This window comes from Coregonus lavaretus (assembly GCF_964263955.1).
Source record: "Coregonus lavaretus genome assembly, chromosome: 8".
Classification (NCBI taxonomy): Eukaryota; Metazoa; Chordata; class Actinopteri; order Salmoniformes; family Salmonidae; genus Coregonus; species Coregonus lavaretus.
The window spans coordinates 29,167,395-29,191,808 of NC_139995.1; the positions used below are offsets into that span (position 1 = coordinate 29,167,395).

The 24,414-nt window shown below is 42.1% G+C and overlaps 1 protein-coding gene across 1 annotated transcript; it reads left to right on the top strand.

Moving 5' to 3' along the window:
- The first annotated feature begins 714 nt into the window (after positions 1–714).
- On the top strand, positions 715–23,894 carry LOC311133291 (F-actin-capping protein subunit beta-like). The gene is made up of 8 exons (XM_084166779.1): positions 715–920; positions 5,913–6,002; positions 19,459–19,580; positions 19,754–19,867; positions 20,111–20,369; positions 20,614–20,679; positions 21,503–21,579; positions 22,799–23,894. Exons 1-8 carry the CDS (start codon positions 918–920, stop codon positions 22,884–22,886), a joined length of 819 nt encoding a protein of 272 aa, XP_084022905.1. The 5' UTR covers positions 715–917; the 3' UTR covers positions 22,887–23,894.
- Positions 23,895–24,414: the final 520 nt, after the last annotated feature.

The following is a 24,414-nucleotide window of genomic DNA, read 5'->3' on the forward strand; positions in this document are numbered from 1 at the left end:
ATGTGCATAAACACATCTTGGTACTCATCCTCCATTGTAAAAAAAATATTTTGGAAGCTATAGAACTGCATTTATTAATGTCAGATTCGTTTTGACACGTTTATTCTATTACAGACACGTTAATGCATACTTTTACATTATGTGAGCTAAACATACAAATAAAACATGAACAAAAGTATAAAACATTCTCCTTAAAGTCTTTTTTTTTAGAGACTACTAATGTTACTGTCCCCACTACAACAACAAAAATACTTCAATACATGTAATTTTGTCCTTGAAACATTTAATTGAAATACTGTACAATTCCATTCATCCCAATGGAGGACTGCCCCCCCCCCCACAACCCCCCCCCCCATTCACCACTCCTCTCCTTTCCATACTTGGCAATTCCTTACTTACTCCTCTCCGATTGGCTGTTTCAGAGAAGGAGTAGGGTGACCCGGATATATGCAATCTCTGCTATCTTTCACCATACCCCTTCCTGTGTTTCCACTAGTTACCACAGCCACAAAGATACAATTGGCTATATCGTAAAAATTCATGAAAACTACAATCTAACTTTTGGTCTTCTTTTAACGTTATGGTTATTCATAAGGTTAGCAGTGTGGTTAAGGTTAAGGTTAGGGTTAGGTTTAAAATCAGATTGTAAGAATATCAATTGTATAAATGGGCGGGGTATATTACTTTGTAGCTGTGGTAACTAGTTACGACCCCACTTCCTGTACCCGGTTGAGGAAGTGAATTCGCTGACAGGGCTGGGTTCCGTGAGGGAGGCGAAAATAAACACAATTTACCTGGTGGGGATAAAAACAACAATAGTATAGAAGAACAAGTTGTGCAAGCACAATAAAACGCACGTGTAAAGCTATCGGTGAAAGCATATTTCCCCTCCGAGATCGTCACCGAGCGCCGCAGACATGGTAAGGCCGCGGAGACGAGCTGGAGGAATGGGGATGGGTCGTTTTTGGTGGGGCTGCTAAGGGATATTAGCCAGCTAGCATGTTGTCCTTTTATAGGTAGTGCTGTGTTGCGTTTCGAAAGTGGCATATACATTCATATACATTATTTACCCACAGTTAGCTAAACGACCTAGCTATAAATGTTAGTCCGAGTTTCATTGTTAGCTAACTAGCCAGCTTGATGCTCCGCGCGCAGAATAAAGTTACACAGGATGTTTTGGATTGAGGAACTACTTCGGGGATTAAAGGGGTCTCGGTCTCGCTACCCCCTCCTCTTGCAGACACACACCCCATGGTTAAAATAGTACAAGCGCTGTTGCCTGTCGCTAAAATCGGCCTGCTCCGCCCATTCCTTCCCGTGGATTTGAGGCGACGTGTAAACCACAACTCCCAACTTTTCCTTGGCTTCAACAATGTGAATTACGTGTTCCTGTAACTTTTTTTGAAATTACTGTCAGAGTAACTTTTTGTATAACACGTTTAATAATGTAACTGTGAAATTATATTAGGTAAGAATATTCACTCTTAACATCCTTTCAATGTTAGGCATATTGTGGTGCACCTGACAAAATAAATTCAACCACCATTGTCACGTGCATAGCTATTATTTTCCAATATAGGCCTATATGGGGCGGCAGGTAGCCTTGAGGTTAGTGTTGAGCCAGTAAACGAAAGGTTGATGGTTCAAATACCAGGGCCGACAAGGTGAACACATTTAAAAAATATTTCGCTGTGCCCTTGAGCAAGGCAGTTGACTAATTACTCGAGGGACGAAGTACGATGGCGACCCTGGCCATGACCCCACTTCCTGCAGGGGAGTTGGGATATGCAAAAAAACATTTCCATTACACACTTGTTTATTATTATTTTGAAATTCCTAATGGCTTTAAACACTTGAAGTAATGTGTGACTGCCTTGTGTCACCAACAAATCTAACTAGCTACATTCACACCTCAAACGCCACTGGACTCCTTTTATGACTATCCCACACTTGGAATGAAAGTCTGATACAATATAGTGGAGAGCAGATGGCTTGTCTCCCCAGCCACCCACACTCTCTCCCCTGACCTGATCCGTCCCGTTGGTCCATCCTCGCTGCCTATTCTCGGCCCCCGGGGCAGTTGGTCCGGTAGTGTTTACACTGAGTCTGGGGCATTGGTAAACAGTGTCAAGGAGCGCAGGTGTCGGCTGAACAAGACAGATTCATCTGCCTAGAAACAACCCAAAAGTGTGAGAGAGGGCATGCAGTACATGATCTGAAAACCTTGGCTGTGTTCCGGAGAAAGCAGACTGAAGTTTGTTTAGGGAAGGAATGATTTTGGGTGTGTGATTCTCCTATAGCCAGCTGCTCTTTTCTGGCTTGTAGTGTCTACCTTGGTTTTATCTGATGACTTGGCATTTGATTTTTGATTTGATTTATTTATTAGGATCCCCATTAGCCGAAGCCAATGGCGACAGCTAGTCTTACTGGGGTCCGACATATAACGAAAAATACATTACAGACAAGCCTTTACAATTTACATACATACACACACTACATGTTAATGTTTTTAAATGTATCTATCAGTTACCCATACATGTCAGTACATACACACAACAAGTAGGTCAAATGGGGGAGAGGCGTTGTGCCGCAATGTGTTGCTTTATTTGTTTTTTGAAACCAGGTTTGCTGCACTAGCGCTATATAAGATGGAAAGGAGTTCCATGCACTCATGGCTCTGTATAATACTGTACGTTTCCTTGAATTTGTTCTGTACCTGGGTCTGTGCATATTAATTGAAAGACATTGAGTTGATTACTGGTATTCCTGTGAATTTGTCTATTGTATATTGGAATTTGTCAAAGTTGGTGTGTTTTGTTTATGAGAATCAATGTTGTTTATGAGAACCACCATGTGTTTTGACAGGTCTTCAGTTTGTTGTTTTTAGACTTTTGGGTCTCTAGGCTATATATATCAGTTTGCTTGTTTGTAGTCTTTGCATCTCTCAAGATGAGTGTGTTGCTGCACTATTTATCAGTAGTTACTAGAGTTCTGTTATTTTTGATGATTTAATTAGAATAGGACTACAGTCGGAACTGCATTAAGTACAAATTGGATGAGTGCAAACTTGACTTGAGTTTCTCCAGATATCTCAGTCCTGTACATTTCTTAGGGGTTACATGTTGTGGCTGGCCTGTCCTTCCCTGCATGCTGATATCTTGCTCACCACATAGTTCAGAGAGAGAACACCACCCTCGGGGAAGGCTGTTATGTGGTCTGCTAGCTCAGCTTCTCCCTATTAACAACAAACCTCTCTGTGCCACTGCTAGATCTCCTCAGTAATTGAACGGAAGGGGAGCTTTTGGAGAGACAGATTGACGACATGAATCAATCCGTATTCATTCATCCTTCTTTCTGAAGAAGTTCAGTTTAATCACATTTTATTTATATGGGCTTGTTTGTCAAAGTTGTCTGTAACACAACACTTCACAAATGGGCCTGTATTCAAAAAGGCAAGCCTGAGCCCTGAGGTGTTGGTAGCAAGGAAGAACTGCCTTACGAATTCCTTAATGTTGACCTCCCTGGGCTAATCTCCACCAGTTCTAGAAGACTAGGACAGAATCACCAAGCCAGCCGTTTAGTTATCAACTGAGACAAATTGGACAATTCACATTACAGTGAAAAATCCTCAATGGTAGGTAGGGCTGTTACGGTCATGGAATTTTGGATCAAGGTAATTGGCCAGCCAAATGACAGCATTTATCATAAAAACCGTTTAATAAAATAAAAAATAAGAGGCACATTTTATCCTCTCCTCCGCTCCTGACTGCACGTGCTGCCATAGAAATAGAATAAATCAAATGGACGTCCCCATTCAAGTCAATGATGGCATAATAGGTGGACTGGTGGCCATTGTGAGTGTACCCATAGGAGCAAAGCAGGAAGTAAAAGCAGGAAGTGTACCCATCCATGCTGTGATTTGTTGATTAAACTCTACTGCATTGGAAAAATACATTCCATTTCATAAGCCACAGTTAAAGGTAGACTCAGTGAATTGACATTGCCATGAGCAACACCGCAGATATTGAGATGAGCGAGATGCAACACTTCGCTCTCACACAGTCACACACAGTATCTGGGCATGTGCACGCGATCGCTTTACGCGGTTTACAGCGTGGTAGCCAGGGGATGAAAACAGTGGAGAAGTTGAGCCTCACGCTTCAACTCCCCACGTAGCTCAGTTGGTAGAGCATGGCGCTTGCAACGCCAGGGTTGTGGGTTTGATTCCCACGTGGGGCCAGTATGAGAAAAAAAAATGTATGCACTCACTAACTGTAAGTCGCTCTGGATAAGAGCGTCTGCTAAATGACTAAAATGTAAATAGTTGTGGAAATTGACCCACTATGCTGTTCACATTCTACCTTTAACATAATTTGAATGAACATTCTACATTACCATGGAAATTATTGCATCACAATACCAGGCAGTAATTGCGAGTGTACCCATTACCAGTCAAATTGCCAGGGTTAGAGTTTGCAAGCCCATTCTATTAAACTTTTAAAAACGTTATGACTTCTTTTATTTTCATGACAGTCTTCATCCGTCAGTTATATGGTAATTGTATCAGTAGGAGCAGAGTATTGTACTTGTAGGAGCAGAGTATTGTACTTGTAGGAGCAGATTATTGTACTTGTAGGAGCAGAGTATTGAGTTAATGGCTACTCATTCTCCACGAATGAATCATTTAAAACAAATAAAACACTTATCTTTCCTCACAAAGTATTTATGTGTGTGTGTATATGTATATGTATATATATGCGAGAGAGAAAAAAAACATATGGGGGATTGGAAGTGATGCAGACAATTACATTGATGGAAGTTACAATCTATCTGCAATATTATAGCTGATCTACCCCCCCACATCCTTTTGGTATAGGGTTAGTCACATTTTCAGTTGATAGGAACTGTTGTCTTAATTTATGAGCGCTCAAGCAATCAACGTTTTTACATAGACTTAAAATAATGTTGACCTTTCTAGATGCCATAAAATGACAGGCCTGTATCAGTAACTGGAGGCTCCACAGCATTGCCTTATATGGTAACCAGTCAATCTGTCTTCTAACTACCATGGTTACAAAATGTTTTTCACGTTTGACCCAGTCGGAAGCTTTTCAGAGTTTTTAGCCAGGGCCCAGTTGTGGATTTAGACACTCCCCTAAAGGAATCTGCCATTGGTTGTAAAGTTGTTGTGACCCACCAATGACTCCAGACCCACAACATTTAGGCCTAGGCCTAGTGTACTAGATAGACCTATCACATGCACAACAAGGCTATTTAGGGGCAAACTTCCACTCTCATGCCACTTAGTTTTGCTTCGATAAAGTCTCATGTTACTGAAACCATGAGCAGCTAGCTCCATGACCTATGTAATCTCAGGATGCAGTGAGTGAGTGTATGGCTATGGTTGTCAGGGTGTGAATGTTCCTTACATAGCCTAGTCACGGCCTGGCTCGGCCCTGTCGTATCCACCGTAAGAATGTAACATGCATCCATCACTGGCTGCCCCCTCAGTCGGCTGGGGCTGCGTGGGAGGCTGGGAGCTTTGTTTGCTCTGTTGTCAATTCAATCTATTTTGGTTGATTTAAATGCAGACAGTGATGGGGATGCATTTAGCCTGAAACATTTTAAAGTGAATTTAATCTCCTTAAAAGATTAATGAAAATCAACTGTTAAAACGGCTAACTTCTTATATGTTCCAAGACCAGCCTAAACTGTTGAATCTTTCTGCAGGGTTGAACTTGGCAAGGATCAAGTTCAAGTTCATTTAAAATGAAGACACATTTTCTCTTGTAAAATTAACAAATTGACAAAGGGCAAGTGCAACTTGCTTTTAGACTGTCTTTTGCGGAACTATACATTTTGTGTGTAGGAATGTGTATCAAAAGCTTACTCTCATTGTGTGTGTGTTTCAGAATGACCAGCAGCTGGACTGTGCTCTGGACCTGATGAGGCGTCTGCCTCCCCAGCAGATCGAGAAAAATCTCAGTGACCTCATTGACCTGGTGAGTCTCCGGCAGATGACAACCTTATAGGGAGGGGCACTCAACATGTACGGCACTTACACAAATGACTAATGATTGGCGGAAATAAATTGATAAGACAATTGTGGGAGCTGTTTTGTTAGACTTCAGTGCAGCTTTTGACATTATCGATCATAGTCTGCTGCTGTAAAAACAACTAGTTTCTTTGGCTTTACGTCCTCTGCTATATCGTGGATCGAGAGTTATCTGTCTAACAGAACACAGAGAGGGTGTTCTTTAATGGAAGCGCCTCCAACATAATCAAGGTAGAGTCGGGCATACCCCAGGGAAGCTGTCTAGGCCCACTACTTTTTTAAAATGTTTACTAATAACCTGGCACTGAGTAATGCCTGTTCAGGCTCCCTATTTATAAAGAAGATGACAAGCTATGAAAGAAAAATACTCGAGGTTTGGTACAGCCAACTAGTGAACTTAAAGCATTGTATTTGGGACAAATCATTCACTAAACCTCAACTAAATCTTTTAAAGAATAATGTGGAAATTGAGCAAGTTGAGTAGACTAAACTGCTTGGTCTAACCCTGGATTGTAAACTGTCATGGGCAAATGTTTTTTTTTTTTGTGGGGGGGGGGGGTTGCGCACGGAGGGGTCAATTGGCGGGAAGAACGCAATATACAGTATTAAGGACACATTGGTTATACTAGAACTGTGATTTGGTGCATAATGTCATTCTTCTTATTTAAATTGTTTATGGCATTAGTAACAATCTCATTAAATCATTGTTCTAAACCAGGGGTGTCAAACGTACGGCCCGCGGGCTGGATCAGGCCCGCAAACGGGTTTAATCCGGCCCGCGAGATGATTTTTTTTTTTTTAAGTATAAAAATGCGCTGCAATTTTTCAATAAAATAAACTGCTGTTCCAATTGCGTCCACTGGATGGCGCAATAGCAATTGTGTTAAGCAAGCAAACTGTTTATACCGGGGCAGAGCAAGTAGGTCAAGCACGTGCAGCCAATGAGCTACTTTGTTTTGCCCGCGAAATTTATTACGGCTTCTACTTTTAACATTATTAATTTTTTTTTTTCACCTTTATTTAACCAGGTAAGCCAGTTGAGAACAGGTTCTCATTTACAACTGCGACCTGGCCAAGACAAAGCAAAGTAGTGCAACAAAAACAACACAGAGTTACATATGGGGTAAAAAAAACATAAAGTCAGAAATACAACAGAAAATATATATACAGTGTGTGCAAATGTAGCAAGTTATGGAGGTAAGGCAATAAATAGGCTATAGTGCAGAATAATTACAATAGTATTAACACTGGAATGCTAGATGTGCAAGAGATTATGTGCAAATAGAGATACTGGGGTGCAAAAGAGCAAATTAAATAACAATATAGGGATGAGGTTGTTGGGTGGGCTAATTTCAGATGGGCTGTGTACAGGTGCAGTGATCGGTAAGGTGCTCTGACAACTGATGCTTAAAGTTATTGAGGGAGATAAGAGTCTCCAGCTTCAGAGATTTTTGCAATTCGTTCCAGTCATTGGCAGCAGAGAACTGGAAGGAATGGCGGCCAAAGGAGGTGTTGGCTTTGGGAATGACCAGTGAGATATACCTGCTGGAGCGCAGACTACGGGTGGGTGCTGCTATGGTGACCAATGAGCTAAGATAAGGCGGGGATTTGCCTAGCAGTGATTTATAGATGGCCTGGAGCCAGTGGGTTTGACGACGAACATGTAGTGAGGACCAGCCAACAAGAGCGTACAGGTCACAGTGAGCGTACAGGTCACAGTGGTGGGTAGTGTATGGGGCTTTGGAGACAAAACGGATGGCACTGTGATTATGTGCTTTGGCACCCTCATTGCCCCAATATGTCTCTGTCAAAAAAGAGAAAAGTGGACGCAGAGTGTTCCAAGAAAAATGGTCATCCTATTTAATCACGGAATTGAATGGGAAAGCTGTATGTTTGGTGTGTTTAGAGCATGTTGCAGTGCTGAAAGAATATAACCTTCGTCGCCACTATGTGAGTCTTCATGCTGACAAATATGACAACTTTCAAGGACAGCGGAGATGAGAGAAGGTGAATGAACTGTTGGCGGGTCTGATGACACATTGACCGTCACCGAGGAGTTCGTGGAGTTGGTGCCGATGACAGATACAACGACAGCAGCTGATATTTTTACCGCACTCGTCGGCGCGCTGGACAGGGTCGGAGTGGACTGGTCCCGCGCTGTCAGCCTGGCTACAGATGGTGCGCCCTCAATGATCGGGAAAAAAGCAGGCATTGTGACAAAGTTCAGAGAGAAAGTGCAATCTGCAAATGGAGGACGTGATTTTTTGACTTTTCACTGTATTTTGCACCAGGAGGCTTTGTGTTGCAAGTCATTAAAGATGGATAACGTCATGAAGGTGGTCATCCAAACTGTTAATTTCATCCGATCCAGAAGCCTGAATCCCCGTCAGTTTGACAGCCTTCTCAGAGAGAAAGACCACATCTATGGCCTGCCATACCACACTGAGGTAAGATGGTTAAGCCGAGGTGCTGTGCTGAGGCGTTTCTTTGATTTACGAGAAGAAATTGAACAGTTCATGGAAGAAAAGGGCAAACCAGTTTTAGAATTTCATTCCGCAGAATGGATGCCGGACCTTGCATTTATGGTGGATGTTACAGAGCACCTGAATAACTTGAACAAACAGCTGCAAGGGCGCAACAAAGTTGTCACGCAGTATTATGACAGCATACGTTCTTTCAAGTTGAAGCTGTCATTGTGGGAGACGCAACTTGCCGGTGGTGATGCAGCTCACTTCCCCTGTCTGAAAAATGTGTGCGCGACCCAACATGTGGCAGACATGAAGCGGTTCAAAGATAAAATAACTGGACTGTTACGGGAGTTTGAGCAACGCTTTCAGATTTATGTTTATATGTTTTTATGTTGATGTGCTATTGTTTTTAATTGATTTTATTTTATTTGTATATTTAACCTATTATTGACTCTGTGGTTCTTGCACTTGTTTGGGGAACAGGATTTCATTATTTTTATCTACATTTCTGCCTGAGAAATGACACCCTGATATAGTTCTGTGATCTGTGAAACAGTTCTGTTAATCACTGAGGCATTGTGTGTTTGTGTGTTCTTTTTCTTTAGAATTTTCAAATAAACTTGACGTGTTTTATGATTAATAGTGATGTTGTGCTTGTACTATTTTGGACACACTGTCCTCAGGCTCCAGCTTTATGTTGTATGTTGATCGTATTAAAACAAAGAAAACAATCTGAAGTTGTTGTTTTTAAGTTATATATATACCATGATTTTTCCGGTCCGGCCCACTTGGGAATAGATTTTCCTCCATGTGGCCCCTGAGCTAAAATGAGTTTGACACCCCTGTTCTAAACAAAACCGTGTTAGGCCTAGTTATGTTTTATCTAGTCTAGGCTGCAAAATGATTTTCAAGTTGATAGGGCTATTTTTCTCCATTCCATAAAAAGACTCAAATATCAGTTAGATTAGCCTACCGTATCAAGTTTAGTCTATTGTTATTTAATCTTGATCATCTGGGTAAGCTCATTTGCTACATTCTTCCATTAGGCTACTTTCTGACAGTTTCAGACTGTAAAAGGAAGTGATGGGATATCACTTAGTTACTATGGTATAGCCAGCCTTATGCTAAATATAGAAAAAAACCGATAGCTGACTTGGTGGGAAAGAAAATCATGTCTTCGCCTGTTTGGCATTTCTTTGGTTTCAAAGGATAGACAGACTACAAACCTCTGTGAACATTTACAAGTCCATCATCCTGCTGAGTTCGTTACACTGTGACAGAAAAGAAAAGGTGTACATGCTGGTGTTCCTTGCCAGAAACCTTTAGGTAGGCCTAATGGTTCCTCTTGGCACTTTATTTAACTTTAAATGTAGCCTATATTCAAATCCAGATGCATCTTATTCGAAAGACAGGCTAAAATATTCTGTCAAACCTTGAAAGACTTACTTGCACTTTGTTTTTTTGCACTAATTTAGGTTATTTTCGTACTTATTTTGTTTAGGCTACCTTATTTATTTTGTAACTTGTAGGCATATATTTAGGATTTGTACAGTTCGATAGGCAAAATGCATAGGCTATCCTAATAGGCCTATTTGTTTTTAGCCTAAGCAAATGTTCATTTGTTTTTTAAGTGTTATAACCTAAAGAATGTTATAAATAACAATCTGTTTGGTCTGATTTGTATATTTGAGGCCTATTTGTTTTTAGCGTAAGCCAATGTTCATTCATGTGTTATAAAGAATGGTATAGGCTAAATAATCATTTATTTTATCTGATTGTTGTTGACTTTTCAAGCTGAGTATACAAAACATTAAGAACACCTGCTCTTTCCATGACATGACCAGGTGAATCCTGGTGAAAGCTATGATCCCTTATTGACTTGTTAAATCCACTTCAATCAGTGTAGATGAAGGAGAGGATTTTTTATTTTTTATTTAACCTTTTATTTAACTAGGCAAGTCAGTTAAGAACAAAATCTTATTTACAATGACTGCCTACCAAAAGGCAAAAGGCCTCCTGCGGGATCAGGGGCTGGGATTAAAAATATAGGACAAAACACACATCACGACAAGAGACACTACATAAAGAGAGACCTAAGACAACAACACAGCATGGCAGCAACACATGACAACGCAGCATGGTAGCAACACATGACAACCACACGGTAGCAGCACAAAACATGGTACAAGCATTATTGGGCACAGACAACAGCACAAAGGGCAAGAAGGTAGAAACCACAATACATCACGCGAAGCAACCACAACTGTGGAGTTGAGAAACTCTGCTAGCTTATACACAGACTTATAGTACACTTCTAGACTACTTACTAACAGCCAGGACTGTGCTTGAAATCTCCCATAGTGCAAAAACATCTGACAGATGAAGCTGAATCAGACAGAAATCAAACCACACTTTCTCTAGTGATTGTTCTCCACCTTTTTTGGGGATCATATCCGTTCTTCCCTTCAGACCCCATCTGCTCCTCTTCCTTTCTTCTCCCCTTTGACAACTCACTCCCCTGGGCACCAGCACTCCTTGACCGCTTCAGCCCGCTCCTCTGTATCTGGTTGTTAGTGCTCATTAGCAAAGATGTCATTCTACATAAGCCCATTTAGCCCCTCCCTCTCGTTACTCTCGCTCCTTATGGTTGGGAATCACCTGAGCTCACCTCCCCTGTCCTCCTTTCCCCCTCTCTACTGGTCTGTCCACCCACCCCACTCTCTCTTTCCTCTGTGATTCTACTTTCTACCCCAATTTCCCCCTTCTACCTGCCTTCTGTCCCCCCTCTGTCTCTGTGTGTCTGGCAGTTGCCAGGTGTGTGGCGCTCTGTCCAGGGAACAGAGCAGGCATTGTCTGTGTGTTCTGATGGGTGGGTGGGGGTGGGGGGGGGGTCATTTGTACCCCTTTATCCCCCTTTATCCCCCGAGACTGTTGTCATTCAAATTCTTTCCCTATTCTCTCTCCCTCTCGCATTTCCCTGTGTCACCTTCTCTCCCACTTAGCAAGTAGACAGGGAATGAGGAAAAAATGGCTTATTTCCCCCTCATATTGATTCAGGGACATCTAATGCCAGATTTCTCTAGTCTCCCTGTCTCATCTGTTTCTCATGCACACTATGCCCCCCCCCATTGTCTCACGTCAGATCCCGTCATTCCTACGTGACGCTCGTCCCTCAACCAATCTCTGTTGTAGGAAGTGGAACTCATCTTCTGAAAATCACTCCGCTCTCGGTAGCTATGATGCACTGGCTACTACGGCAAACTATGCTCCAGCTAGCACCCTAGTGCAAGCTTGTTTGAATGGCCATACGGTAGCTAGTTTGCCAGCTTGTTATTGAAGTAGTACGGCACCGAAATTGTGGGACTGTCCTCAAAAATCTGCATGTAGCTGACTGACAGCTGGCACTGTGCCTCGCTACTTTGTAATATTTGACCAACGCGATAACGCTGCAGAGAGCAGTCAGCTGTGCAGTAGAACTCAGCGCACTAATCACGGCAGAACAGATAATCATGATAACTAATTTGTGCATTAGCTAGAACTTCTCTATGCTAGCTAGCGGGAGTATTCAGCATTGAGTGTGTGTGAACTGGCGTTGTTAGCATCCCTGCCTTTCGTTTCATATATATTGATTTGAGACTGGTTCAGCCAGCAAGCAGACATTAGCTAGCAAATTTCGTGCACATTTAGAATTTCACAAATACTGATTCTACCACCACAAAACACCTTAGCTAGATGTAGAATTGGGTAGTGAATATTTGCTCAGGTTTTGGTAAGATTGAGTCTTTTGAGGATGAAAGGGGGTTCAGGGGACGATGTCACCTTGGTAACATTTTCAAATGTTAAGACGGCATATTGTAGCCGGACTGCTTTTTAGCTATCCTGTGAGTGTTTGCGAGTTATCAACAGTGTTGCCAACTCCTCAGTAACGAAAGTAGCTATTGGCTGTCCTAAAAGTCGCTAGAAGATGCTAAATTACGTCATCACCTAATTTGCCATGTGCATGTAATTGTGATGGACGCTGTAGGAGAGAGTAATAATGTTGTGGGAGAGACAAAAAGTGAGTAAAAAAACACCCTACATTTACATCCCGCCCTGAATGTAAGCCAGGGTGGGATCAGCCAGCGGCGGCTTCCTGCATGCGTGATTCATTTGCAGTCTGGACACGGAGTGGTGAACATCTCCTGCTCTGACTGCAGCTGGGAGGGACTGCTGCGCGTGGACTGGGCCGCCTGTGAGTGCTTTGGGACGGGGGTAACAAAGCACCCGCTGCTCGTTGAGAAGAGTAAGAACGATACGTACTTTCACATCAGTCTCCAAAAGTCTCCAATAACACAAAATATCATGTCACTATATATATATATTTTTTTCTTCTGAATAATACAAGTTCTAAATATGTTTCAGGGCTTGACTTATTAAATTTTTTTAGTTGTCAAAAAGCTCAAGTCACTTGTCCCCCCCCCCCCCCCCCCCAAAAAAAAAAAATGGTCTAACACCATTTTTACATCATTTTACGATGCAAGGAACCAGTTTACAAAATAAAATGCATTACTATATTTTTTACCATGGAGAATCACAAAAATATAGGCTACTCTCTGGCTATTGGCTTCTTTGCATATTGAAGCCCATCTCAAAATACAACACTGCCCGTTTTAAGGCTCTCCTTGAGGATGGTTGGCCACCCTTGGTAGCATATAGAATATTACAACATTGCAATTACAACCAAGTACTTTTTGTATATGTCTACTGTTCAAAACAGACTCATGGATGACAGATCCAAAATACATACATACCACTGCACATAAGAACATTTTAGCTGCATGTGCATGCGGTTTCATGTGACAGATGAAAATATCCGTTAGAAATTTTAAAAAAGGGGAGATCTAAAGACTCATCAACTAGCATGGGTTACAATACATCCCGCGAAGCAGCCACAAGAACTATCCAGTTTGAGTGCTTTTTGCAGCTCGTTCCAGTCGCTAGCTGCAGCGAACTGGAAAGAGGAGCGACCCAGGGATGTGTGTGCTTTGGGGACCTTTAACAGAATGTGACTGGCAGAACAGGTGTTGTATGTGGAGGGCTGCTTTAGGTATCTCAGATAGGGGGGAGTGAGGCCTAAGAGGGTTTTGTAAATAAGCATCAACCAGTGGGTCTTGCGACGGGTATACAGAGATGACCAGTTTACAGAGGAGTATAGACTGCAGTGATGTGTCCTATAAGGCGCATTGGTGGCAAATCTGATGGCCGAATGGTAAAGAACATCTAGTTGCTCGAGAGCACCCTTACCTGCCAATCTATAAATTACGTCTCAATGGGTAGGATGGTCATCTAAATCAGGGTTAGTTTGGCAGCTGGGGTGAAAGAGGAGTGATTACAATAGAGGAAACCAAGTCTAGATTTAACCTTAGCTTGCAGCTTTGATATGTGCTGAGAGAAGGACAGTGTACTGTCTAGTCATACTCCCAAGTACTTGTATGAGGTGACTACCTCAAGCTCTAAACCTTCAGAGGTAGTAATCACACCGGTGGGGAGAGGGGCATTCTTCTTACCAAACCACATTACCTTTGTTTTGGAGGTGTTCAGAACAAGGTTAAGGGCAGAGAAAGCTTGTTGGACACTAAGAAAGCTTTGTTGTAGAGCGTTTAACACAAAATCCGGGGAGGGGCCAGCTGAGTATGACTGTATCATCTGCATATAAATGGTTGCGAGAGCTTCGTACTGCCTGAGCTATATTGTTGATGTAAATTGAGAAGAGAGTGGGGCCTAGGATCGAGCCTTGAGGTACTCCCTTGGTGACAGGCAGTGGCTGAGATAACAGATGTTCTGACTTTATACACTGCACTCTTTGAGAGAGGTAGTTAGCAAACCAGGCCAAAGACCCCTCAGACACCAATACTTAGCCGGCCGACAAGGATGCAATGGTCTACCGTATCAAAAGCTTTGGCCAAGTCAATAAAAATAGCAGCACAACATTGCTTAGAATCAAGGGCAATGGTGACATCGTTTAGGACATTTAAGGTTGCAGTGACACATCCATAGCCTGAGCGGAAACCAGATTGCATACCAGAGAGAATACTATAGACATCAAGAAAGGCAGTCAGCTGAATATTGACAAGTTTTTCCAACACTTTTGATAAACAAGGCAAAATAGAAATTGGCCTATAACAGTTAGGATCAGCTTGATCTCTCCCTTTAAATAAAGGACGCACCATGGCTGCCTTCCAAGCAATGGGAACCTCCCCAGAGAGGAGAGACCGGTTAAAAAGGTCAGAGATAGGCTTGGCGATGATAGGGGCAGCAACCTTAAAGAAGAAAGGGTCTAAACCATCTGACCCAGATGGTTTTTTGGTGTCAAGTTTAAGGAGCTCCTTTAGCACCTTGGAATCCGTGACCGCATCCAGGGAGAAACTTTGTAGCGGGGCAGGGGAAAAAGAGGGAGGAGCATCGGGTCTAGTCACATTAGGAGGACTGGGAGATGAGGAAATGTTGGACGGGCAAGGAGGCATGGCTGAGTCAAATAGGAATCCTTGACTTAATGAAGTGGTGTTTTAAAGAGCTCAGCCATGTGCTCTGTGTCAGTAACAACCACATCAACATTTAAGGGCAGCTGTGAGGAGGAAGGTTTATTCTCCAGGTCTTTAACCGTTTTCCAGAACTTCTTGGGGTTAGACCCACAGAGAGAGAACTGCTCCTTAAAGTAACTAGCTTTAGCCTTCCGGATAGCCTGAGTGCACTTATTTATCATTTGCCTGAACGAGAGCCAGTCAGCCTGAGTAAGCGTGTGCTGAGCCTTTCGCCAAATTGAATTCTTGAGGTGGAGTAACTCTGCCAGATCACGGTCGAACCAGGTGCTGAACATGTTTTTAATTCTCATTTTCTTTATGGGGCGTTTGTTAACAATACCACTGAAAATATCAAAAAAGAAGGTCCAAGTGTCTTCGACAGAGGGGATCAAGCTGATTCTATACCAATTTACAGAGGCCAGGTCATGAAGGAAGGCTTGCTCATTCAAGTTTTTTAGCAAGAGTCTATGACAAATCAGGACAGGTTGTTTAACTGAGTAGCCGTTACAAACACAGGCTGTAAAACAGTGATCACTAAGGTCATTACAGAAAACACCAGACTGATACCTATCAGGATTATTTGTGAGGATAACATCAAGGAGAGTAGCCTTTTCTGGGTGTTTGGTGTCATACCTTGTGGGATTGGTAATAATCAGAAAGATTTAGCGAGTCCCATTCCTTTAGGACTTGGTCAGGTGGTTTAAGCATTTCCTAGTATGTCGACAGAATCAAGCCTTTAGACGTTAATGTTAATTATCCTTCATTATAAACTGGGTGGTTCGAGCCCTGAATGCTGATTGGCAAAACGTTTATTTTTACTGCTCTAATTACGTTGGTAACCAGTGTATAATAGCAATAAGGCACCTCAGGGGTTTGTGGTATATGGCCAATATACCACGGCTAAGGGCTGTATCCAGGCACTCCGCGTTGCGTTGAGCATAAGAACAGCCCTTAGCCGTGGTATATTGGCCATATACCACACCCCCTCGTGCCTTATTGCTTAATTATACACCTGAGTATACAAAACATTAACACCTGCTCTTCCCATGACAGACTGACCAGGTGAAAGCTATGATCGCTTTATTGAATATGTTTACATGCACACTAATTCGATATTAAACTGATTATGGCAGTAGGCAGAGTATGGAAATGGTCATGTAAACACCTTACTCTGCTTATCATAATTGGCGTAAGGTCAAAATCTTAGTAAGCATACGCCGATTAAAACGGCTAGTTTTCTGAGCAATCTCACCTCGTGGAGTTGCAATGATCATGAGAACGGTGAGGAATCAGCCCAGATCTACACGGGAGGATCTTGTCAATGATCTCAAGGCAGCTGTGACCATAGTCACCAAGAAAACAATTGGTAACACACTACGCCGTGAAGGACTGAAATCCTGCAGTGCCCGCAAGGTCCCCCTGCTCAAGAAAGCACTTATACAGGCCCGTCTGAAGTTTGCCAATGAACATCTGAATGATTCAGAGGAGAACTGGGTGAAAGTGTTGTGGTCAGATGAGACCAAAATCGAGCTCTTTGGCATCAACTCAACTCGCCGTGTTTGGAGGAGGAGGAATGCTGCCTATGACCCCAAGAACACCATCCCCACCGTCAAACATGGAGGTGGAAACATTATGCTTTTCTGCTAAGGGGACAGGACAACTTCACCACATCAAAGGGACGATGGACGGGGCCATGTACCGTCAAATCTTGGGTGAGAACCTCCTTCCCTCAGCCAGGGCATGGAAAATGGGTCGTGGATGGGTATTCCAGCATGACAATGACCCAAAACACACAGCCAAGGCAACAAAGGAGTGGCTCAAGAAGAGGCACATTAAGGTCCTGGAGTGGCCTAGCCAGTCTCCAGACCTTAATACCATAGAAAATCTGTGGAGGGAGCTGAAGGTTCGAGTTGCCAAACGTAAGCCTCGAAACCTTAATGACTTGGAGAAGATCTGCAAAGAGGAGTGGAACAAAATCCCTCCTGAGATGTGTGCAAACCTGGTGGCCAACTACAAGAAACGTCTGACCTCTGTGATTGCCAACAAGGGTTTTGCCACCAAGTACTAAATCATGTTTTGCAGAGGGGTCAAATACTTATTTCCCTCATTAAAATGCAAATCAATTTATAACATTTTTGACATGCGTTTTTCTGGATTTTTTTGTTGTTATTCTGTCTCACTGTTCAAATAAACCTACCATTAAAATTATAGGCTGATCATGTCTTTGTCAGTGGGCAAACGTACAAAATCAGCAGGGGATCAAATACTTTTTTCCCTCACTGTATATTCTATTTTTTTATTTTTTTACTTGTCCTGGACAAGAGGACAAGCGTTAATGTCAAACCCTGTGTTTTATGAGTAGGGAATGACCCTTGAATGGCAACAAATTCATTGTAAGTGATTTTAATGGGCTTTCGCCATTCTGATTTTATACTCAACCAAACTAGGATAACAGTTGTCCAATTTGTAGAAGTTTTCATTTAATTTAGCACTGTATTAAAATATCGTCATAGACGGTATTGTAAAAATCCAAATCCATGTGGATCCATACCGGTATTCACAATATATTGTTCAGACTACATTAAAGACTCAAAAGTATGTGAGTCATTGCTCTATTAATCTTAAATGTGATTTTGGAGTGGGTTAATGGACAAAAACATTGATAGGTTCTGTTGTTCGTAAGTTACTATGGTACCTGTTTAAATATACTGTGTATGAAATTGTACAGTATGCTTAAATAAATCGCTTTTTTAGTGAATTTAAGTTGAGCTATATGAAAGCGAGAGAGACATATTTTAGAAAATGTTTTGGAGAACATTTGAACGTTTTCATGTACTGTGCCTTCAGAAAGTATTCATACCGCTTGACTTATTCCACACACAATACCCCATAATGACAAAGTGTAAACATGTTTTTAGAATAAAAAAGGAAATGAAATACAGAAATATCTCATTTACATCCCTGAGTTAATACGTGTTAGAATAACCTTTGGCAGCGACTGCAGCTGTCTTTCTGGATGTCTCTAAGAGATTTGCCCGCCTGGATTGGACAATATTTGCACATTATTCATTTTTTTAAATTCTTCAAGCTCTGTCAATTTGGTTGGTGGTCATTTTAAAGTTTTAATATTATTATTTTATTATTCAGAAATAACTAGGCCACTCAGGAACATTCAATGTGGTCTTGGTAAGCAACTCCGCTGAAAGGTGAATTTGTCTCCCAGTGTCTGTTTGAAATCAGACTGAACCAGGTTTTCCTCTAGGATTTGCCTGTGCTTATCTCTATTCCGTTTATTTTGGGCCTAAAAAACTACCTAGTCCTTGCCGATGACAAGCATACGCATATCATGATGCAGCCAGCACCAGTGGTTCTCAGTGATGTGCTGCGTTGGATTTGTCCCAAACATAACGCTTTGTATTCAGGACATAAAGTTAATTTCTTTGCCACATTTTTTGCAGTTTTACTTTAGTGCCTTATTGCAAACAGGATGCATGTTTTGGAATATTTTTATTCTGTACAGGCTTCCTTCTTTTCACTCTGTCATTTAGGTTAGTATTGTGGAGTAACTACAATGTTGTTGAACCATCCTCAGTTTTCTCCTATCACAGCCATTAAACTCTGTTTTACAGTCACCATTGGCCTCATGGAGCAGTTTCCTGCCTCTCCTGCAACTGAGTTAGGAAGGACACATGTATCTTTGTAGTGACTGGGTGTATTGATACACCATCCAAAGTGTAATTAATAACTTCACCATGCTCAAAGGGAAATTCAATGTCTGCGTTTTTTTATTTTTTACCAATCTACCAATAGGTGCCCTTCTTTGAGGCATTGGAAAACATCCCTTGTGGTTGAATCTGTTTTTGAAATTCACTGCTCAACTGAAGGACCTTACAGATAATTGTATATGTGGGGTACAGAGACGAGGTAGTCATTCAGAAATCATGTTAACCACTATTATTGCACACTAATGAGTCCATGCAATTTATTATGTGACTTGTTAAGCAAATGTTTACTTCTGAACTTATTTAGGCTTGCCATAACGAAGGGGTTGAGTACTTATTTACTCAAGACATTTCAGCTTTTCATATTTAATTTCTAAACATTTGTAAAAACATAATTCCACTTTGACATTATGGAGTATTCTGTGTAAGCCAGTGACACAATCTCAATGTAATCCATTTTAAATGTAGGCTCTAACACCACAACATTTGGAAAAAGTCAAGTGGTGTGAATACTTTCTGAAGGCACTGTAAGTTTGCGAGAAGGTCTGCGTGTAAGTTTATGTCAATGAAAGTGTGTTTGTGTGAGCATGTAGAATAGTATCAAAAGTGTGTTGTTGGATCATGTTGTGAAAGCTTTCTCTGTCTGTGTCCAGGTGCCCAGTCTGTGTGAGGACCTACTCTCCTCTGTGGACCAGCCTCTGAAGATCGCCCGGGATAAGGTGGTGGGGAAAGACTACCTGCTCTGTGACTACAACAGAGACGGGGACTCCTACAGGTAGGACCTTTCCACATATCAATCTCCTCAGGAACCATGCCTGGTATAAATAATGTCATTACAATTATTTGTTTGTCATACATGAACATTTGCCACACACACAAATTATAGTGACAACCCTTTAGTCACAAAGGATTGATTTGGATTTTCTCTTGCTCGTTCTTGTTTTTCAGATCCCCATGGAGTAATAAGTATGAGCCTCCCATCGACGATGGTGCCATGCCATCTGCCCGCCTGCGGAAACTAGAGGTGGAGGCCAACAACGCCTTTGACCAGTACAGAGACCTGTGAGTACCAGTATGCCATTGGTATGACCAAGACCGTATGTGAGAGGAACAGACGGACTCATTATTGAGACTTTAGTGTATCATTATACCACAGTAATACCATTTATAACATTATTACGAAACGGGTAGGTTGGATCCTCAATGCTGATTGGCTATGCCTTGTCTGACGCAAACAAATATCCCGATAATACCACCAATGACAGTCTTATCATAAATATCCATGTCCTCCTCTGTGTTTGTCAGGTACTTTGAGGGTGGCGTATCCTCTGTGTATCTGTGGGACTTGGATCATGGCTTCGCCGGGGTCATCCTCATCAAGAAGGCCGGAGACGGCTCCAAGAAGATCAAAGGCTGCTGGGACTCCATCCATGTGGTGGAGGTGCAGGAGAAGTCCAGCGGACGGACCGCTCACTACAAACTCACCTCCACCGTCATGCTGTGGCTCCAGACGACCAAGGCCGGCTCTGGTACCATGAACCTAGGTGGCAGTCTGACAAGACAGGTACTTGCATACAACTGAGCGTGTGGGTGGTAGGGGGGAATATGTGTGGGGTGGGGTGGGGGGGGAATTGTAGTTGTACGGATGATTTTGTATGGTTGGGGGGGTTGTGTTTGTGGGGGGGGGGTTGTCTGTGTGTGCCTGCTCTATGCTCTCATAATCTGTCTCTTGGTTTACTTGTTGCGACATATCTCCACTGTTCTTCTGTACTGGACTGTACAATACCCTCATCCCTCTCTTCTTCCAGATGGAGAAAGACGAGACAGTTGGAGAGTCCTCCCCACATATTGCCAACATCGGCCGCCTGGTGGAGGTGGGTAGAACTACACCTACTATATGCATGCCCTTATGCACACTCACTCACTGACATATACAGTTACACACACGCACATGTGCCTTTTTCTTAGGAGTGGCTTCCGTCTGGCCACTCTCCCAAGTGCTGTAGAGACTTGTTCTTCTGGCAGGTTCTCCCATCTCAGCCAAGGAACTCTGTAGTTCTGTCAGAGTGGTCATTGGGTTCTTGGTCACCTCCCTGACCAAGGTCCATCTTGCCCTGTTGCTCAGTTTGGTCGAACGGCCACCTCTAGGCAGAGTCTGGGTAGTTTAATATTTTTTTGCATTTCCCAATGATGGAGACCACTGTGCTCTTGGAAACTTTCAAAACTCTAGAAATAGTTTTTTCCAAAACTCTAGAAATTGTTTTATAGCCTTCCCAAGATATATCACAATCTCAGAAATCGACGGACAGTTCCTTGGACTTCATGGTAAAGTTTCTGCTCTGACATGCACTGTCAACTGTGGGACCTTTATATAGAAAGGTGTTTCTTTCTAAATCATGTCCAAACAATTGAATTGGCATCTCAAGGATGATCAAAAGAAATTGAGCTCAATTTGGAGTGTGAATACTTTAATTTTCAATAAATTAGCAACAAATCCTAAAAACATCTTTTCACTTTGTCGTTATGGGGTATTGTGTGCCGTTGGATAAAAAATAAAATAACATTTAATCAATTTTGAATTCAGGCTGTTACAACAAAATGTGGAATAGGTCAAGGAGTATAAAAACTTTCTGAAGGCATATTGATATGGATATCACAAGATTAGTGTTCTTATGTAAATGTATTTTCTAACCTCAGGATATGGAGAATAAGATTCGCTCCACTCTCAATGAGATCTACTTTGGGAAGACCAAGGACATCGTCAATGGCTTGAGGTACGTGAGCGCGGACAGACACACACACACTTGTCACATTGATATAAAGTCATTATATTCTGCTCCAGATTCTCCAAGTCTCAGCACACCTGACATCCTAATGGGGTCTTGTTGTCACCTACTGCATTTTCTGTTTGGCCTCTTTCACCCATACTCCTTTTTAACCTTGGCTACTACATCTCTATCTGTTGACTGGGATTTTTTCTAATTTTTCTCTGCCATATTGTGTTATCTGCTTCCCATGTCATTGTCTGTTTTTCAGTTCTACATTTTTCAAACCTGTTTATTCGCTTCCATTTCCCCTCTCCTCCTCCTTCCCCTGTCCTATCTCTACTCTATGCCCTCTTGTCCCTCATGTGTCTGTTTGTCTGCCTGTCCCTCTTCTTCTCCGTCTCTCTCCCTCTCTCCTCTCCCCCTCCTCCTGTCTCCTCTCCACTGTGCTCCAGATCTATTGACTCTTTGCCTGATAACCAAAAGTATCGGCAGCTCCAGAAGGAGCTGTCTCAGGTCCTCACCCAGCGCCAGATCTTCATTGACTAGGGCCAGAGGTATCGTCTGGCATGGGACAACAGGCTGTGTGTCTGTGGCGTTGGAGAAATATGTGTGTGTGCTGTTGCATGTGTGGCGTGGTTTTGTTTGTGTGGTGAATGAGTGCTTTCCCAGACAGTTGCAACCCCCTGACATTGTTTCTCAAGGAGCGTTTGTTGCAGCTAAGCCAGCCGTGCCAACATGCAGTTTGAGACAACCAACTGCATGAGGAAGAGTCCTAGAGGATAAACCTACCTGACTAAACATTTAATATTGATTGCACCTAGAAAGGCAGTGTCTGGAGTGTGTTAACCCAGCCATCTTCTCTCAACAGTGAGAGAGAGTTGGAGACCGTGTGATATCCTCACAACTTGTTGTTTAAAAATGAATTTGCTCTATATCTCTACCTATTTTTCCCCTCTATCTACCCATCTTATTTGCTTTCTCACAAATTCACTTTTACTACATCTATTAATTGTTGAGTTCCAAATCAACCCCTATTCCCTTGGCACTCCCGTATATCTGAAACTATTGGAATGTTTTATGGTACTTGTTTCACCTTAGCTTCTGTGAGGCTGAGTGAAACTTTTATCATATTGCTTAGATAATGTGCTTAGTGGGGTAGGTGTTACGGGTTGATTTGGAATCTAGTGTATATTTAATCTGTCTCACTCCCTCTCTTCCCTGACAGGAGTGTTCAGACCCTGGCTGACAAGTCAGGGCAAGAGGCTCTGAAGAACGACCTGATAAAGGCAATTCAACGCAAACAGCAAAGCTAGAGATGCTTTTTTGTTGTTGTCTCTCTCTCTCTCTCTCTCTCTGTCTGTTCCCCTCACACTCTCTCCACCTTACTCCCACCATCTTTTTTTCTGTTTCTGTTTGTATGTCTCTCCTTCCATCCCTGTATGCCTGTTTCAGTGCTGCACTCTTGTTCATTTATGGAAAAAACAAAAAGGAGAAAATGCTTAGCTTTTATTTTTACTCTTTGTTTCGAGGCATCTCATTCTCTATCAAGCCATTCACCTTCTCTCTCTCTCTCTCTCTCTCTCTCTCTCTCTCTCTCTCTCTCTCTCTCTGAGTCGTGCTATGAATATTATGATAGTATTCTCAAGGTTAATGATAATTTTACAGTTTGACAGCAATGTTTATAATCCCTATAGCTCTGTCACAGCTGGGTCTGTTTTGAATGAGTGACATCGGCTCCTCTCCTATCCTCTGGTTAGGGGACTCTACTGTCATTCATTTCCACCAACATTTTCTTTCTTGTACCCATTATATCAAAGTGTCTGTGCCACCACCTTATCTGTTTGGAAATATAACTGTCAATATAACTGTCATTTTTCTGGGTGATGTAGTGGCGGGAACGGAATGGGATGGCCCTAGATATTATATATTGTAAGGATTGGTCAATGGTTTGCCCTTCGTCCCACTCTTACCCGCATGCGATGTGAGTCTGGAAGCATTGGATCCTGGGATGGAGATGTAGACCTCTAAAACATGCGGATGGACTGTTAAATTCACTATGTATACCCATGTCATTAAGTCCCCCTCTTACACTGTGTATAACGTGACGATTTGCATACCTCTCTCTCTCTCTCTCTCTCTTTCTCCCTTTCACCCTGGTCTATGTTGGGTGTCACAGTTTGTCTTTTTGTGTCTTGAAGGAAGCTTTTGACCGTTTCTCTTTTGGGGGGAATCTTTTTTGTTGTATTTTGTTTTTATTTTGTAAAGCTTATGATTCATATTGTATTAGAGCCTCCAGCAACAATAAAAACAGTAAAAAGCTATATTTACTTTTCTGCATCATGTCCATCACTCACAAGGTTGAAACCTTTTGCTCCAGAGTTGTTCTTGGGCTATCTAAAGATTATGATGAATTGATTAAACCAGTTGTATAGAGATAACCAATGGAAAAATGTTAGGTTACTGTGCTGTGACAGTGATGGTCAGCTTCAGCTTATTAATGACATCAGGATTACTGTAAAAGAGATCTGTGGACTTCTCTTGAAAGATGAGTTGTAGTCTAAACTCGTTTTGTCTCAATTGTTACCTAAATAGTTGGAAGTTAGATGTGATTAGTTGGTCTGATTGCGGTCTGCAGTAATGCACATGTACCAGCAGGTGGCAGGAAAGTAAAGTGAATGTACAGGTAACTACCAAAATAAAGGAAACACAAAACATAGTGTTTTAAGGCGTTGGGCCACCATGAGCCAGAGCCACTTCAATGTACATTAGCATAGATTCTACAAGTGTCTGGAACTATTGGAGGGATGCAACACCATTCTTCCACAATAAATTCCATCAGGC

Excerpts from the sequence above, each read along its gene's own strand:
- LOC311133291 (XM_084166779.1), top strand. Across the intron at positions 19,868-20,110 it reads TTTGACCAGTACAGAGACCT|GTACTTTGAGGGTGGCGTAT; the intron begins GTGAGTACCAGT and ends TGTGTTTGTCAG. Across the intron at positions 20,370-20,613 it reads GTGGCAGTCTGACAAGACAG|ATGGAGAAAGACGAGACAGT; the intron begins GTACTTGCATAC and ends CTCTTCTTCCAG.